General features: G+C 43.9%; 1 protein-coding gene across 10 annotated transcripts in view; it reads right to left on the minus strand.

Annotated features, from left to right (window-relative positions):
- Positions 1-19,035, minus strand: part of RIN2 (Ras and Rab interactor 2) — an 85,052-nt gene that overhangs the window by 1,192 nt on the left and 64,825 nt on the right. For 6 of the 10 annotated variants that reach the window (XM_040612237.1, XM_040612235.1, XM_040612241.1 and 3 more), the window contains 4 exons: positions 13,616-13,921; positions 11,400-11,531; positions 9,127-9,290; positions 2,185-5,970 (listed from right to left, as the gene is read on the minus strand). In XM_040612237.1, the coding sequence (XP_040468171.1) occupies positions 5,653-5,970; positions 9,127-9,290; positions 11,400-11,531; positions 13,616-13,921 (920 nt within the window). In that variant the 3' untranslated portion in view covers positions 2,185-5,652. Of the gene's footprint in view, positions 1-2,184; positions 5,971-7,798; positions 7,888-9,126; positions 9,291-11,399; positions 11,532-11,791; positions 11,971-13,615; positions 13,922-19,035 lie in introns of those variants that run through there. The other 4 variants (XM_040612236.1, XM_040612238.1, XM_040612242.1 and 1 more) reach the window with 4 other exon arrangements.

Raw genomic sequence — 19,035 nt, forward strand, 5'->3', positions numbered from 1 at the left:
TTCCCAAGGGACAAATCCGGTATAAACTCAGATTTTATTCTATTTTTGTCACATAACCATTCTTTTATACCAGCCCGTGGGTTCAGAATTATGAACAGAAAGAACAGGGCAAGCTAAGCACTCACACAGGTCTCATATACACGTAGGAAATCTTTTATTTTAAAAAAATATCTAAAAATTCACATTTTCAATTGCATTGGCTTAGGGACTGCCTCCTTCAACGTGCGTGGCAGGGGACAGCTGCAGAACAGGTCACAAAGCTCAGTTGCCTAACACAAGGCAGCCCTTCTCCTCACAAGGCAAATTCTTTGAAATGTAAAATTTTACCAATTACAATGGGGTTGCCCTACCACCATGTGTTCAGGACATTTCCCTGTGGGTTCATTTGATGCTCAATTAAATTTTCAGCAGGTACAAGCAGCCAAGCCTGACATAGAAAGTAAGCTAAACTACTGTCTACCATACAGAATTGGTTCCAAGGCTGCCTGCAGGAACTGCAAAAAGCCCACGATTACTGAACAAGCACGCTGGAGGCCCTATGGGAAAGTGTTGACGTTCCATGAAACTCTTTTGCTGTCAAGACAAGGACCTTTTTTTATACAGTATCTCTATTGGAATTCAGGCTACATCCTACTCATTCTAGCAAAATAGCTTTCACAGAAACCCTGAGATCTTACACTGCCACACAACATTTTTAGTCTTGTTCTCTAATTACAGGGAATCCTCAGCGAATCAGAACACTACTTAAAGCAAAATTCCGGGTCTCTTTCATGCAAGTCAAATACCTAAGCCATGTCAGTTGAAAGATTACTTTTAGAAGATTAAAGATAAGCCTGGTACTCGCTTCTCTGAAATTTCTCCCAGTAGTTCCATAAATTTAGCAGCCAAACCCAGCTGTCACAATTCTTGTGCAACAGAGAGAGCAGTAACATGTCCGTGCCGCTCTTCCCCAGCCACAGAGCCTTCCACTTTACGCAGTGCTGCGAACGTACAGAGCATCAGAGCAGTAAGGAGCACCTTGGGAATAATGCAGCACACGCAGCCACATGGCTTTACAAAAAACCAAGCAGTCTACAAACAAACATTGCAATGATTGTGGTAAAGGCTTAAGCAGCGATTCTACGCTATTACTCAGTGATTCAGCAGCCACTGTTTCATTTTGATGCAGTATTACAGTTTTTCCTTCGTTAGTGTAAATAAATAAATGTATTTCCACAAATTTATTGTTTGAGGTGGGACTTCCAAATGCAAGTTTTAAGCAATTCTCGTGAGTCTTTAACCGAGTGGAATTCATGACTGAAGGAATGGAGGACTAGGAGCCCAAAACTCACTCACCATCCCAGCAATTACTGAAGACTTTTCGTGACTGTGGGGGAATAGAGCTTGGGAAGTTTGCCAATGTGGCAAGAGAAAGCAAAGGCCCCGGAAACACTGGACGTTTAAGGAAAAATAAAAAATAAAAGCAGGATGGGTGTGTATTCTTCATAGTTCCTCTCCTTTCTACACAGAGCCAAGCTACTGTCAGCTCATTAATGAATATGCAGACTTCCACAGGGCACTCTCATAAACATCAGGCACTGCTAAATAAGCAACTGATGGGGTGGGTACAGAGAAAACTTCTGTACAGCAAACGCTTTAAGCTTTACTGTTAAACACTTCATTTCCTGGGTCCCCACAAAGACTCTCATTCTGTGCCCACCTTCCCAAACCCCCCCAAAGGGGGAAAAAAACAATTGGAAAGAACAAACAAACCAACAGTTCTGCTCGGAATGAGTTCTGAAAAACAAGAATATCCCACAGCAAATAAGCAACTGACATCCAGACCCAGGGCACTCCCTTACAGGACAAGGCAAAACCCAAGCGCAGCATTTTCACTTACTGATGACCGGCAGCATGTGAGATCAGTGCTGAGCACGGGCACCTCATTCCGGGAGCACAGAAGCACTCCTACTTACACGTTCACCCGTGTGACACCCGGGCGGGCGTTACCGCAGCCGAGCCTCCTTGCCGCGCTTGGAACCACACCGAAAACTACTGCCACGAGCCCTGCACAACACGCTCAGACGCTTGTGGAATGGGAAGACGCTGCACAACGTTTCTCCTCCCTGCGGAGTATCTGGGGAACACAAAGCCTAAAGAAAGCTCCAGCCTCACAGCCCGCCCCCCACCGGCAAGGCCGCTCACTGCAGCCCATCAGCTCGCCGCCGGGCGCCGCCGCCACGACGAAGTACTGGGGGCGGTGGGCCAGGTACTGCCGGTAGAAGGGTGTCCCGCACCGGGGCACGCAGCTAAGGAGCAAGCTGCTGCCGCCCGCGCTGGGACCCGCGCCTCCTCCCCGGCGGCAGCGGGAAGGATACGGTCTCCGTCAGCGGGTCCAGGTTGCTGTGGGGGCAGAGCGACGCTCACCACGGGCCCCAGCCCCGCCACCGGCCGGGGGAGCCCCGAGCTCCCGCGGGGAGAGGGGGAGCCCCGCGTGCGCCCACCGCCCGAGCGTGGCGGAGAACGGGCGGGAGGGGGCGGACGGCGCTCACACGGTGTTGAGGCGGAAGAGGCCGTCGCTGCGGAAGGCGCGGAGCCCCGCCATGCTGCAGCTGCCGGCGCCGGCCCGCCGCCCGCAAGCGCTCCCGCGGCCCGAGGGCCGCTTCCCTCCCGCCCCGGCGGGGAGGCGGCGGCGCGGCCCCGCTCCGCTGGGAGAGCTGCTCCGCTGGGAGCGCCGCGCCTGCTGCGGCGGGACTGGGCCGGCAGTGCCGGGGGCGCTGGGCGCCTGGCTCCGGGGGCAGGTCGCGCATGTGCAGCGCCCAAGAGCGGCCCCGCGGCGAGCCCCGGGAGGCGCACACCGGCAGCTGCCTAGGCCGAGGCCTAGACCCGGGTTCCTCTTGGCTTTTTCTTACCTTCTGTAAGGGACAGTCTCAGGGCAACTCTTGTAACAAACAGAGTTTTGCGACAAATACAGCCCCCTGCCTGCTTGGGCAGCTTGATTTGGTTCGCTTTCCCTTACACGTGTGCGCAGCCCTTGCTGCCTCTCGAGTGGTTGCAAGAGCCAGGAAAACAGCACAGTACTTTATTTATTTTTTTTTTAAACGGCTCACATACCTGCCAGTCCTCACCCAGTTCAGACTTTGTGCACTCTTAATTTTGTGGAATTAAGACAAATGGCCTCTCCCTGTTGTGATACAGAATCCTCACCCAGTTTGTGATGCTGCAGCTCCAGCAGAGAAAGAATGATCTGCTGAATTTAAGGCTTGCCTGGAAGGCTGAGGCTGCAAGGATGACAGCCTTTAAGATGAAAAATAATAAAAAAACATCATGGGGAGATGACAACAAAAAGATTTGATTTCTTACCCTTTTGCAGTAGGTATTTTCTGTGAATTCACAAATAATCCCCTCATGTAATAGTAACTTTTTGATTAAAGTTCTCTTATTTCTTCTGTTAGTAAGATTTAGGGATTTATTACCTCCAGCTATTTCCATTAGCCTTTCCAGTTACTTCTATATTTCAAAAAGAGGGACTACCTCAACTATAAGCTTTTTCTTGCTTTTCAGCATTTTATAACATGAAACATCTCACATTGGAGAAGATAGGGTAGTTTATTTTTGCAAGTCCAAATTCCTTCCTAGGTTTACATATCATCTGTTTCCTGGCATTATGAGAAGTGAGAAGTGTTTTGCATGGCACAGTGAATACAATGTTCTAATTTTTAAAAGAAACAATTGCACAAGAATAGACAGCGGAATCACGTTGAGGTGGTTTGGGTGCACATTTCCCTTTTTGCACTCTTTGCTTTCCTTAGTTTCATGCCTGAAATTCTGAGTTTGCCTCTTTGCTCTACTCCTTCCCTCCCCTAGCAGAGCCGCCATCATATGCAAATAGTGGAATTTTCTTTAGCACCAAAGGTCAGTCTTAATTTCGAAAGAAATGGTTCAACGGTTCAAGATACCTGCCTGCTGCTTTTACTGCTGTTCAGGTCAAGCACACTAACTAGACTGATAATGTTATTGCATCCTTCCTTTGCAAAGAGTTTAAAGTGGGCCGAGCACGATGAAAGGCTGCAGCATCAGAGTCTAATGATACACAAACCATTCAAGCGTGAACCATTTCTTAAAACCAAACAAACAAACCAGAACACAGCACCCAACATTTCAAATTATAGTTCAGTATTACAATGTATTATGTGCAAAACTCACCTTTTACAAAATGAGATACAAACATGTGCCAGGGGTTTCAGATACATGGCAAACTGATGAAAACACTATAACCTCTGTATGTACAACACACATGCTGCTCATAACATTTTTGTAATCATCTGCCTCACGTTACACTGCTCAAAGCAGGCCTGGGGAGAATCCCATGTCCCTCTAAAAAGACTAGCCCAAATTGACTTAAGTAGGGTCCTATCTTGAACAAATCTATAGAACACATACATTTAATACCATTTTATCTTTGCATATGTAGGATTGCCTTTCACATCTCACCTACTAAGTAACTTAGAATCATGAAATGCTGTAACATTCTTCAGTTCAAGACAAGTTTATGTTGGTGACGTACTATACAAACCAGTTAGTGTTCTCCTTTACCTTACTGATCTATTTAATCTTCTGCTAACACAAACAGTATCTGGAATAAACACTGTCAAATCCCTCTGCAGATCTACAACACTGCTTACATAAAAGTTCCTTACCAACCTCCTCTGCTTATTTCCTGCAAGGAGCCTGAACCAGCAGACATAACATGTTTTAATTGTAAATTAAGTTCTCTACATTCTTTCTCTGCCCCTTCTCTACAACCTTTCCTTCCAATTTCCTCTTCCAACCCCCTAGTTCTGTCTGAAGCAATGCATATAAACAATAATCCAGATAACAGTACATGACATTCAGATAAAGGCATCAAAATTGCCAGTGCCAATGTTACAATCTTCTTACAAGTAACGCAAGTTTCACGAGAACTCTCCTGTAACAGGGAAAGAAGAGAACCCACAGAGGCTTTTAATGCAATACTCTAAAACCAGCAAGAGATTTATTCTTGTATATGAAATGTTAAAAATCACATGCATAATTATAGAATACTTTATCGTTAAAAAAATATTTTAAAAAACCCTGACAGTTTACCTGCAACTGCTATAGAATTTCTATTCTTTTTTTAATATATATATATATAAAACCCATGGTGATTCTCTGTAATTAAAAAAATTAGGAAAGGATGCAATCATCCAAGTAATGATGAGTTAACTGATGCCCTGCATCGGACAGTCTTGTCAAACTCATGCTGGTGAAACTGAGCTCATACCAGCCAGTTTACTTAAATACTTGTCTTAGCATACATATACTTGAATCAAAATGACATTTGGCTATAGGATGAGTGCAAGAAAATACATTTTGCATGCTACAGCGAGAGACCTGCAAAGGGCCACGGTATAATATGCTTCAAAAGAGTCTGTGATACAAAAAATTCAGCCTCATGGGCTGTTGACTCAAACACACTGGGTGGAACACTGTATAACTGGCCATATGCACGGTTTACATGGGGTATTGTATGCAATGCGTGTGTTTAACCAGGTGTTTATGGTTTAAGACTTGTTTTAACTCTTAAGGCAGCCAGCCAACAAAGACGCTTTCAACAGTTAACAAGGAACAGAAATTAAACGAGTGGCTGGTTTAAGAAGCTGACTCGTCATTGTTTTGAAAAATGGCACCATATGGGTTACTGTTAATGCGCTTGTAGACAAAGTGAAAGACCTGGGGTTGTGGACGGCTGTGCAACTCTGCCTTAATTTTCTGAGGGTAGGTATCTTCTGTCAGTTGCTGCCAGGTGTCATCAACAAAAAGAAACAGGCTATATTCTTCTGGATTGTCCACTCTAAACTTTTCAGCACAAAGCTGACATACATCTTCGGTAGTGATATAGGGTCTTACTAGTAAGGTCTTTCCTGTACATCCACTGTTAACTTCCTGGAATGCAACACGAAGGTAGTTCTGTAGAATGAGAAAACAGACATCAGAAACAAAACCCAAACACCTCACGCTCTGAAAACTGAAAGCTCAGCAACAAACAGCAATCCTCTCTATGTTCTGGTTGTGAAACACACACCAGTGATTCCTGTACTTTACGGCCACCTTGTGAATTGATGATGGTGGTAAGACTGTGGCAGGCACAACAAGTTCATAAGCTGACATCCTCCTTTCCTTGGCTTACATTCTAACCCTGCAATTACAAATGAACAGATAGTCTTAAAGCCACATTGAAAACACCAGTGGTTTTAATGGGACTTGGTGTTTGGCCTTACCAGGAAACTAAATGCTGTGAAGCAAAATAAAACATCGAAGGCAGCATGCCCAAGAGATGCTGCTGCAACTGCTGGGTCAATACTATAGAAGAGATGCTTCACCCAGTATGTTTGTCAGAAGGAAAAAAAAAACCAAACCAACCCTCTGCCAGCAACATACAAGGGTGTTGATCCACAGGTTGCTGCATGATAAACCATTCAACACTCTTAACGCTGCAGCATGCAAACGGCAATCCATTTTCATGCAGGACATTTTCATCATGTTAACCGATGGCAATTTGGTGTCTGAGCCTGATGCAACCAAATTTCATGTAACAGCTTTTTTTTTTTTCCTCCAAAAAATAAAAAGGCTTAGAAGGAGGTAGAAGGAAAATTTACTCTGCAACATTAAAGTAACTCCACATGATTGTGAGGTAAAAGCTGGATTTTTTTTTCCTGCTGAAATTCACACGTGTAGAACTGATAACATAGATGAATTCTAAACACGCCCTACAAGGAAACATAATTCTACCTTTCAAAAAGTAAAATAAAAAGTAACTGGAAAAAAAACCCCAACAACAAAACACTTTTGGACACATGAACAAAGCAGCCTGCCATCATGTGCTTTTTTAAAAATAAATTAACTGCGATCAGAAACTAAGAGCAGTAAAATGAAAGGAGATGGAAAAATGACAGTAAGAAAGACCTGTTTGTTTATTGAGCTGGTACTTATGTTTGTAAGCTGAATAAATTAAGCATGCTAAATCACAATGGCAAAAATTTATGTTTCATAAGAACAAGCTGTTAAAAGCTAGGACTGAGAAGAATGCTCATATGACTTCAGTTCCAAAGAGCACTCTCGGTTTTTAATAAACTTCTGATAGCTTGCAGACTGAAACACTGGAACTTTGCAACAGCTTTTAAACCATTAGGACTGACCTGAACTAATCCATTTTTGTTACCTGGTGTGAAGAAATAAATAAAAATAAAACAAAATCAGCCCTAAATAAGGCAAAGGACACTACAGTTTTAATTTCTAATGCAGTTAACACACAGAAGACTTGTTTTTCAGTGCTTCTAGACGGACAGGATTGCTTCAAGGAGAGGCTGAGGTTTGTGCAAATGCCTGTAACTCATATACTAAGTATCAAAATTATGCAGTATCAGAAAGTTGTATTTCATCATCATTGAAATATGGGATTTTTTGCTTTTCCATCCTTTTGAGGGAGGGAGGATGAAGGCCTTTCCAGGACCCAAAAGCTGGTGCTAAGGCTGTGAGACAGCATCGCAGACGTGCAGCGATCACATCCTGGTTCAATGTGGGAAAGATAAGTTGAGCTGAAGCTGTTACACGTTTGTTGTAGGGAAGGTGCTTCGTTTCAGGACTGCAGATGTGGAGAAAGGAGATGGAAAACTGGCATTCTGGGAAGGCAGCAAAATACTTGAATTTGTGCCAAGCATAGCCTGGAAGTGGAGCTATTTTACTGGTTTGAGGCTCTCTTTGAAAGAGACAACAAAAGGAGCAGCCCTGGACACACCTGGTGCCAGCTCTTCCCGGGCTCCCCTGCATCTTCCAGCATCCAGCATGGCATCCAGCTCTACAGTTAGCTTGGCTGAAGTTCAGTTGCTGAGGAAGAGAATGTGAAACTGAATACAAGATCCTGCTGAAAAAAATCTTCTGTTATTTAGTCATCCAACAGAAATACAAAGGTGATGAATTTTCCTATTAAGTGTAATGTTTTGCTTGAAAGAACAAAGCCTCAAGCTACTTGAATGTGACATCTAACTACTTGTACAAGTAAGCAGAATATAAAATGGATCCCAGTAAGATGGACTAGCTTTGTGCACTGGCCATAGTTTCGAATTTCTGTTCATCAGCTCTCCTCTTCCTAAGAGAAGCAAATTGTGGGAGACTGCTGCTTTTCCCAGCTCCTTCCTGTTCAGTGATGTGCTGTGGTTGTTTGCATGGACGCTGATAAAGCAGAAGGAGCCACAACTGAAAGGTTTAATTACCTCCTGGTGACCCCATACCTTCATTTCTCAAGCTCTTAGCTACACCATATCTAATTGATGGTTGACATTAGCCTCTCCAGCAACGTTGCACTGTGACATGAACTGTAAACAACCGTACACAAAGGAGTAAATCCTTTCTTCTTGATTCCAACATCCTCCTTGCTTCAGTTCGCAAAACTGATGCATCTGAACAGACAACAGCACGTTTAGCTATGTAACATTCTTTTCCTGTATGAAAGGCATGCAGACCTGGTTTTAAAAGATGAAGTAATCCCGACTGTTTTGTTATTCTTCAGTTGAAGTTACTGCCCTACTCTGAAAGGCCAGTAACAAATGGGAGGTGGGGAGAAAAAAAAACAAACAAACAAAGCAAACATGAAGACATCCACAGTATAGAATTCTACTCCTTGCTTAAACTTTAAAATTGTAAGCTTTTCTGCCAAGTCTCCTCTCTATTACCTGCGGTAAGCCACCAATCATTACTGGGGAGTTGTGCCGATTTATACCACTGGAAATCTGGCATTGTTCTTTTTAACAGCAAAGCATACAAAGAAGCCAAATCTAAAATACGATTCACTCTGTCCTTGCTCTGCACAACTTAAATACAAAGTACAGTGGGAAAGCTCCATTCTTTAGTGTTTCCTTTATACCATCATTACCACACATAATCACACTCTGTTATGAAGTGCAAAGACTTTGAAACAGAGTCAAATTTGCCAGCCATATTCTCAGCAGTGCTTCACACACTTGTGGCCCCAAGGAAATCATTATGAATCATGCTTCTCAAATGGAGATTTCCAACAAAACAATCATCCCCTGGGTGTTTTTTTTTCCCTTCAGCCCTAAGCTCTACCTGAAAATCATCAACTGAAGGTATTGTTCTGTTAGTTGTCCTCCTCTTGTGCCATTGCCGGAGAGTATCTCTAGCTTCTGAACTCAGCAGTTGGGCAGCCTGTTCTTCCTGGAAGTTCTTGATAAGCGAAAGTGCGCCATAAGCACTTGTCAAGTAATAGCCTCCTGTGAAGGACAGCAAGGGAAGAACTTCTCAGAGTGGTCACAAACACCATGCCAGTTCCAACGGGTCACAGTCAAAAGTACAAATGATTATATATATTTTTTTTAATAAATATACACACACACATATGAAAGTCCCTGCATTCTATGGCCAAAATATTTATACATAAAGAAAAACAGCTTACTGGCCTGCAAAATACCGGACGGTGTGTTCTCAGCTGCTAAGAGCCGTGCAGTGGTTGCCTGGGCTCCATATTATCAAAGTGGTGCAACAGTATCTAACTCTGGGCCCGCTAGTGCTGGGGGTGGCCGGTTATTTAAATGACCAGTGTCATTGCTTTACTCCTGAGTGTTTTTACAAAGTTGGAACATGAGTTTTCTTCTAAACAATTTCCAAACAGTGATTTGTTTTCTTCCTGACCTTCAAGTGGGGATCAAATAAAAACAGCTGTTCTAACGACATAAAAGACAATCTACACTGTTCAGGAACTTAAAAGCAACTCCCTTGGTGGCAACAAAGCAATGACCGAGCGTGTGCGATTTGTACCTGGAAGCATCCCAAAGGTTTTGCTTTTGTTTTTAAAAGGCAGACTGTGTTTGTTCACCTATGTCCAACATTACGTCCAACTAGTTCAGGAGGCAGTGTCTACAGCTCTCCAGACTTCACCTTTATTACATGAGTGGAGAACAAAGTACAGCCACAACAGAGTTGCCGATGTACAAAAGGAGCTGCAGGTCACAAAGGAAAAGGACTCTCAGCAGGAGGCAACAGTCCTCAGCAACCAGGAGAAACAAAAGACATGCTATCATTTATTTCTCTTGCTCTTTAAGTAAACTATTTGAGTGGGAGCATTCAATTAAGAGGCAACACGGTCTATTTGTGGAGTCATTCAGAGACACGTTCTATGCTCACAGTAGTGCTTTCTGTATTACCAACAGCATCCTCTCGCTTTCAGCTCTGCAACAAGTTCAATACGTAGAAGACACGCAAGACCCACGAGACAAGTTGGACAATACATTACATTTGAACCGCACAACCCCAAAGCACTAAACAATTTTTCCTGCACCGTACAGTTTAGCTAGTGCCACAGACAGGGCCAGCCAAGAGATGAACAGCTTTTTCTATATTAAAACCAACACGACTTAACAGTCCAGTAAGTATTTCTGCCTTTCAAGCATGTTAATGATCTCCAGCTTCACATCTCAAGTATTTTCTGTCCTAAGATTCCTGAACGATGCACTCTGCACACAAAGCAGGGAACAGACTAGTACTGAACCCGAGAAAACCTGGCACAGTTCTGTCATGCGTATCGGCATGTAAAAGGATACAGCAATTTCAGCAACCCAAGAGATAGCAGAAATGGGACACATACACATATACTTAAAACTCACAGCTGAGCTTGGTCACAAAAACCTTTAAAATTTCCTCATAAACCAATAGATTCTGGGGCCTATCAAAAGCTTGCAGAATACCTCTTTGTTAAAACCACCACAGTGAAAACAGAAAGGAGGAAGATTTCCTTGTCTCTAGCAGACTTCAGCCATCGTTCAAGAGCGCCTTAAGAAACATATTCCTAGGCCTCATAAAAATACTCTGTGAGAAGCAAGTATTGGACATAAGCCAGGATCATTAAGGGGGGCAACATTCTCAAAAGCACTTTCCCCAGAGGGGCAGAGAATTCCCCCAGAAGTTTTTACAAAGCACCTAACCCGGGTCCCATTCCAGGTCTCACAACTCAATTGGATGCTGCAGACCCATACATACTCTCATCTCAGGACATTTTCAAGCACAGAAGGATAACCACATTTGGCACCTGCACAGCATACGGTTCCTTGCTAAGTCATGATGCCTCCTCCTTCTTGGCTGAAAACAACATACTCCCTCCTAAAGGCAGTACATACATCAGTAGATTCCCAGGTCACTTAGGGCTGTAACTCTGCAAGCTAACCAGCCTTCTCTTATTTTAAGGTGGAAATTACGAGGTTCTCTTGTTACACTACCGACATTGCCGACTATAGGACTCCATCAAAAGGGTTTCTACTTAAACAAGGTGAGGAAGAATCCCCCTTCCCCAACCCTCCACTCAGTTCTAATAGAAATAAGTTGATTACCTTCTCCATGCAGCAAAGATGGGTCCAGCAATTCCATCATGTACTCAATTTCAGTATCCAGCTCCAGCATATCACACTGGGCTAGCACATATGTCAACACAGGCAAGAAGTCATCAGCTCCATACAGCCTCCCTGGGTCAAAGAGAACACAGGCAGCGATAGACAAATCACACCCTTATACCAGTTTCAGTGTTTGAAAGGAAATCGTTATTTTGCTGCCTTTACTGACCAGGTTTGTATTACTCTAGAGCCTCTTGTTACAGATGTGCAGCAAAGAGAGCATCATCTGACACTTGATGGGCAGGGTCCAGCTTCATCCTGTACTTCTAACGAGCACAAATCGGATGATGCAGACCTTGAGGCACGCAAGGGAATTTAAAGACTGGGCTCACCTTGGCGTCAGCTCAACTGGTGAGCTCACAAAAGCCAGCCATGCCAGTTTGGCCTGACCTCCACCCGCACTTCTGTCACTGGCTAAGAGATAATCAATGGGCATTTTCTTTATACATGCACGGACGATGTCCCCTTCCCCTTTCTGGAAGGATCCAGCCACAAGTACCAGTTTCTGAGTCTGACACCCAGCAGAAAAGCCTGCATATAAAAGCCTATTAGATTTTACAGGAAAACTCTGCACATTTCCTTGACAGAGCATGGTTAAAAACATCGGTGAGCAAAGCCTCACGTAATTCCCAACTAGCTGGTGAAGCATCATCGGTAATGGCAGCACGCAAGTTAACACACAGAGGCTCTGCTGTACCTAGGTCTGTCGGTGTTCCTTTCGCTTTTATTGCATTTAAACTTTCTCTTTAGAAAACGCTATGTGGCTAGATCTCTGGGTCTGGCCAAACTGTGCTCATTGCAGAAGTGGTGTGATGGTCGCTTGAAACATCAAGATCGGGAGCCAATTTAAACTGCGGTGAAACTCCAGAGGACTGAAGGGGTGGTTATTGAAAGTCAGACCAGCTAAGGCATACCCTCCAGGTATTACACTATTATCCATCTGGCTGAGACTGCAGGACAAAGCAGGTACCAGAAACAGGTGCTGGCTTGATGCCATGTTTTAAAACTTTACGTGACAAAGCAAGACAACCCAAGGAGCATTTGCTGCATCTTAGCCCAAGCCTCTCAGTACAATGGTTCACCAGCAGCCTCTCAGTATTTTTCTTTTGCATGTTTGGAAATACCTTACTCAATGTGATAATACAGTATGGAGAAAAAAAGTTTACAGCGCTTTGGGCAAAGATTCCTAGATCCATTGTAAAATGCAGGATTTTGCACAGAAATAAGCCAGGTCTAAGCTCCTTGGCAAAGTGCCTGGGGGTCTTTTACAGCCACAAGCTTTCACCATTCACCTCGCATCTCAAAAGAAAGCAAGCATCCTGATCGGCACAGGGCCCAGCTACAGATTCAGCGCTCCAATGAAAGCTGCCAACCACCTGCAGCAGCTTGTACTTGCTTAGGGGAAAACAATCTCCCACTACCACCAGCATTGCTTCACCTTAGCTTGGGACCTACCACAACAGTGCATGGTAAGACATCAGGCAACAGAGTTGCACCTATGAATTCATGCCATCCAGCACAGCATTTTAATTGTGCCACTGACTAATCAAGCAGGTCTTAACTGGTCTGTGGTTCCATTTCACCATCTAGGTTCAAGGTCGCTTTTGGACTCTTGCTACAGTGTAGAAATAGATGTTATTTCTCTTGTGAAAAGACAAAGTGTCCAAATGAGAACATTCAGAGCCACAGCAAGCCAAAAATACTGGATAAGGGGCTGCTTTCCTCCAGCCATTGACACAGAGCCCTTGTAGTTGTCATATTGCACACACACTGCTGAATTACTATAGCTAAATACTGAGTGTATCCTTTATTACAATTTCCAGGAAAATACTAATTTAGAACCAGTGTCAAATTCTAGGCTTATAGGACAGCCTTTCTGATAGCCAACTTCAAAAGCCTACAGTTAAGCAAAGCTGGTGGTTTGGCTTTTTTTTTTTTAAGCTGCTTCACACTAGATTTGTAAGAATGCGTGCCAGATGCAGAGATATCAGGAAGGAAGCAGAGAGGAAGAATCCCTCTCAAAAGGGCAAGGAGATGCTACAAGAGCTCCAGGAGAAGGAGACACAGCTGCAGAATCAGGTGGTCTCATTTCCTCCACCAAAACACTACCCCAGATTTAGAAAAACAGTGACCTTGAACCACAAGAAGCACCATACCTGAGTTATTCTCCATAACAGTATAAATCAATTTGCAAACTCTCAGCAGCAGCGCGACTTTCTTTTCAGGTGAATACATTTTCTGCATGGTCACAAACTTGACTTTAATCTTTTCAACATCCACAAAGTCTGGTGTTGGAACAAACACGCCCAGTTCCTGAGGATTCCTCTGCCGCACCAACTGAAGGTTTTCCTTCAGCTGTTTCCAAGAACCATCTGCAGTATGAAACTCTTTCAACATTGCTTCAATATGGCTCTTCAATGGCTTCAGAATGCACTTATGCATGGCCTTCTCCAGGACAACATCTGCAAGAGGAAAACACAAGTTGAGCTGACTTCCTCCTCTAAAGCAGAGCCGGTATTAATATAACCATTCCCAAGAGACACCGTAGAGCAAGACCTACTTGCTAAGGCTTATTTATTATAGAAGCCGAGTCTCCAGATGTTTGTTAACAAGAAAACAAAAGGCAGAACAGAATCTGTATTCCATTTTCATTAGTGACAACATGGTAAACACAAAAAAAACCACAAAAGGCAGACTACAGACTGTCACAAAAAAACCCAAACTAAAAAACCCAAAACCAAAAGCAAGCAAGCAAGCAGCGGCTCCAGTTAGCTTTTTCTTTTGTTGGCCAGAAGCCTGAGTTTTATTTTACTTTGAGCTTAGACTTTAATTCCCAAACTTTAAGCATAACACAGTCAAAACCATAACTTTTGTCTGCTTTGGCATGAAAGCCCATCCCTTTTTGCATAGTTTCCATCAGAAACTATAACTCACCCATGGTCTCATAAAACTTGGCTCAGCTTTAAGATCTTTATGATGCTGGACAGATTACAGGCATTAAACTATAAATGAAAACCAAGCCGTGTTTATCCAGCTTCGGATTTCATCATGCAAGCTTACATACAGCTTTGTCATCAAGTTTGAAGTTCTTTGTTTGGCAATAGTATGCACATGGCACAGTAACCACTTAGTTGTTTTTCTCTTATTCTTGTTTTACTCAAGTTTTTCTTTAACAGTCATTCTCCATTTCCAAGGTATGGAACACATCAACAGAGAAAGCTCTTTGATAAATATTTTCTTTGAAAACCTTTACTTTATAAGTCAATTTCCTCTCCCACTCAGTGTCCCTATGACAACATAGCTTGCATTAATAATTAGCTTATATGCATTATTTGTACTATAGTGAACCACCACAAGCACAATAGAAACTAAGGACCCTTCAGCCCGGCCACAGCACAAACACCCTGGCGATGGGGCAGGACCAGAGCCCAGACTAGGCAGATGTATTAGGGGAGCACAGGGACCGAGAGGAGAAAGAGGAGAGGCCGTGTCACTACTAGATCACACATTTATACAGGCTAGCAGTGGGACATCCCTGCTGCTAGTAGCAACTCAAAGTTTTTTTGTTAAACCTCATCCCCTTTCAAGGTTCTTTCCCTGTTCTTACGTGTTTCTCCTAGACCACAGTCTCTTTTTTCTCCCCCCCAGCCTGCCCTTTTTGGGGGTGTTTTTTTAGAAACTGCAGGCTATTCCTAAGGCTTGGGATTTACACACACACACTCCCCTCCAAATAAACATTACCTACTTTTGTTTTCTTGCTTTTGCTTTATGCTTTCATTTATCTTATCCTTGTGTTCAACCATTTTTCCTTTTGTGCCTTCAGACTGCTCTTTCCCATACAAACACGCCCTTCACACACTCCTCACCTTACCGTGCCTTTGCTTCGCATGTAGCATTTATTCTGTACTTGTCTGGCACACAATTCCCAAACGTCCAGCTCTATTGGGAGCTCCCCTGTCCCAATTCTGCTGGGGCTTTCGTAGCTTCTCTTACTATTTTCCCCTTCCGAGATCCTGATGGAGGTGGCAAAGCCATGTCTGCTTCATTCCCAGATGCTTCAAACACATCTAGGTGCTCTCTCACAGAGCCTGCAAAAACTACTGGAAGGTGGAAAGAGTGCATGTGAGGAGCAGCACTCGTCCTCTGAATTTCTGTTTCTGTCTACAGCCACCAGTAAAGGCATAACCAGTCTAACACATGGTCTTGATGGCCTGTCACATGGCGTGAAGGGCAGATCTAGCTTCCCACCAGACCAGAGCCACCAATTATACGTAACAAGTGGCAACATTTCAAATGACTGATCTGGTAGAGCCACACAATCACCATTGACAGCACCACCCAGCCAGGAAAGCAGAAGCATCACCCTCCTGCGCAGTGACAGAAACTGCCTCTCGCTGCTATCAGAGCCATCCTCAGGGCTCACAGGGCAGAAATATTTTTCCACCAAGAAAAAATGCACAAATCTCACCTATTGGTATGTTAGCTAGCTGAATTTCTAGAGGGTACACACAGTTCCTTGATAGCTTCACTGATTTTTTTTTAATTTTTTTTTTTTTTTTTTTTTTTTTTTTACAATTCAGCTTGCTTTATTTATACTGCCTGTTCAGGTTTTTTAAAAAGCGAAAACACCAAATGCTTTGCTTGTAAGTGGAACATCTCTGCAGTTTGCATTCCAAGTGCCTGGTCTCATTTAAGTAAAAATTAAAGCAGTTGGTGCCACCAAGCATTGGACTGAAGAACTCTCTATGCCCATGTTAACTCCCACAGGCTTCCACTGGACATGACTAGTTAGCATCAGCCATCCTTTGTCCCAATAAAGCGGGGTCATCACCACGTTTGATCACAGGAGGCTCGATAAACTGTAAAGAGTCCAGCACAGATCCTCAGAGCCCTTGGTCCAAGAACAAGGGAGCACCTAGCTTGGGATGGGACATCGGAAAACTCAGTACGCTTCTCTGATCCTCTTTATAGGCTCCAGGCCAGGACTGGTTCAGCTGCTGCCCGCAGTGTCAGCACACAGGGAGCTGCGGAGGCCGTCCCTCCCCAGAGACTATGGGAACTGGACATGGCAGGCAGGGAGAACTCCACAGAGCCCCAGTCCCTGATTGGGGCCAGGCTTGTTACCTGTAGGCAAGAAATGGAAGCCTCAAGCCTTCTGCTCTCAACCCTCACTATAGTGCTGCTCCCACAGCTTCCCGTGCAGATGAGCGGCGCAGGAGGCGTTATTTCACATTTGCAGCTCATCACGGGCTCCAAAAGCAGTGCCTGCATATTGCTCTGAAATGTACTTGATCACACTCCACAATTACTCTGAAAAATTTAATTTGAAGCAGCATAGAGGAACACAGTGGTTACCTCACGTGAATGAGCTCAAAGCTGTGAACAGGGTCTAAGTACTTATTGCTGAAGGCTGTTCCTAATGGTTTCTGTACCGTTAAGGCAATCAGGTAAATAAGAATAGGACAGGATATTTAGTAAAGCATCCATCAGTGCTGTCCAGTGACTAAGCTACAGCTAATACGAAATAAATGAAATAAAGGACATAGCCACCCTTTGGAATCACAGCCGTAACTGCCTTGGCTCCAGAAGGGCAGACCAAGAGAGACTGTCATTTTAATGCAGCATGTTTGCACAGAACTAGCCAGCAAACGAGGAGGTGACTAAGACTAAGATATGACAGTGTGTCTGAAGCGGTTGCTGTTTTAAAAAAAACAAAATGAAAAAAATCACAACCAAAAAAGCCCATCAAACCAAACCAAACCCACCCCAAAACAACACACAAGCTTTTATTCTCCCTCGTGAATTCTTGGAATAGTTAGAAGAACCACGGAGTTCTGCCCTCAAATTAAAAGTGGCAAATTCTAGCAAGCTGAAGCGGCCAACAACACAGCAAGATTGATAAAACACTGGACTTTTTTCTCAATGGTCAATAAACACCCCTACATATCCTAATTAATAGAAAACCTATAGAAACTTTTAGAATATTATTAAAGCCTGAAAGGACAGCATTTCTAGTAATCTGGGTCTTAGACCAATATTCAGTGTCAGAAGACACCTATAAGCTGTTTATCCTTTCTACTGAACTGCTGTTACTGCTGCCTTTCAGAGAAAGGTGTTTCCGGATACGATCCCCCAAATCAATTCCCAGCTAGCAGTTTTCACTGATTAAATACAAAAAAAGTATAGGAGGGTGTCCCCCCCCAGCAAGTTAGCATCGAAGTTCTGAACTGAGGACTGATTCGTTGCATGAACATCTCTGTATACTCCCCAAATCCAAACTGGCAACAAAACTCTTGTTTACTTCGGCATATGCAAAGTGTTTCCAGCTGTCCTCCCAGGTTGCTTAATACTCTTCAAGCCAAAACAGACACTCTTCAGGTTTTGTGGGGGTGGGGTTTTTTTGTTTGTTTGGTTTGTGTTTTAATTGAATATCATTTGAGCTGAGCACCATGTAGTGTTCCTGAAGTGATACTTAAAATTAGCCTCTAGCCTCAAAATGGGAACTGGAAATGCTTTGATAAATGAATTGCAAAGGCAAGCCAGCTTGTTTCGTCATGACTTGTGGAAACGCATCTGTATCCTGTGCTGACGTGCTATTTTGTTTTGCTGCAAACCACACAAGTCTGCATCTCGAGAGGACAAGGTATTAGTCATCACCAGTGTCCTTACACAGCCTCTTTACAGCCTCACCGCCTGGACTGCCGGCGTGCTCTTGCCTTTTCCAGGCTTCAGTTTACCTGTTACCCACTACTGTTGGGCTACTGAGATTACCTGTCAAACCCTAGATTTACATACAAGCCCCGTTTACCACCTATGACAGAAAAACCATCCATCCATAAAAGAAGGGCTCAGTAAGAGACTGAACGAGCCTGGGAACCATCACAAAAAGGCACAGTCCTGTACAAGTAATGTTGCCTGGGAGGCTGAAAGCAGCGGCTGCTTTACAACACCACGGTGTGTGGTGTGTATGTGCAGAATACACGACTACGCTGCATTTGCTTTCTTATAGCTCTTCCTAATACCTTGCACATGTATAGACTGGCATGACTGATACAGATCTATTTCAAGACACCTCATGGCAGGATGGCCAGGTGTCCAGCTCTTGGTGGAGGTCTACAGTGACACATGCCTCACCCCTTGTGCAGACAAGGGCATCTCCTCCAAAGAAGCAAGGCTCAAAAATCAAGACCTCACACAACCTATATGCCTTGATAATCTGCACAACCCTGAGAAGAAAGGTAGGACTGAGGTGGCCGATGGATAGGTGGTGGTGCCAGAGGCTAAACAACTAGGGCAGAAAGGTCTCTGGGGTAAACCTCCTCTCATTTTACCTGCCTAAAGCATGCCAGTGAATGACAGAACTATCTGTGCTAGGTCTGTTCTGCTTTGTTCAGCTGTGGGTTAATTAAAATTCACATTATGGCAGTGTGGTAAATACGTATCTTTTCTTAAAGAAGAGGTAATAAAGGAGCAGGGAGTAAGTCACAAAGCAAACCAAAGGGATGGCTGGGAACGGGAGAACCAAATCCTCTGCTCGGCACTTTTACCGCTGTTTCTTACTTGCCCTATCTGCCTG

The sequence above is a fragment of the Falco naumanni genome, chromosome 12 (assembly GCF_017639655.2).
Source record: "Falco naumanni isolate bFalNau1 chromosome 12, bFalNau1.pat, whole genome shotgun sequence".
In the NCBI taxonomy this organism is placed as follows: Eukaryota; Metazoa; Chordata; class Aves; order Falconiformes; family Falconidae; genus Falco; species Falco naumanni.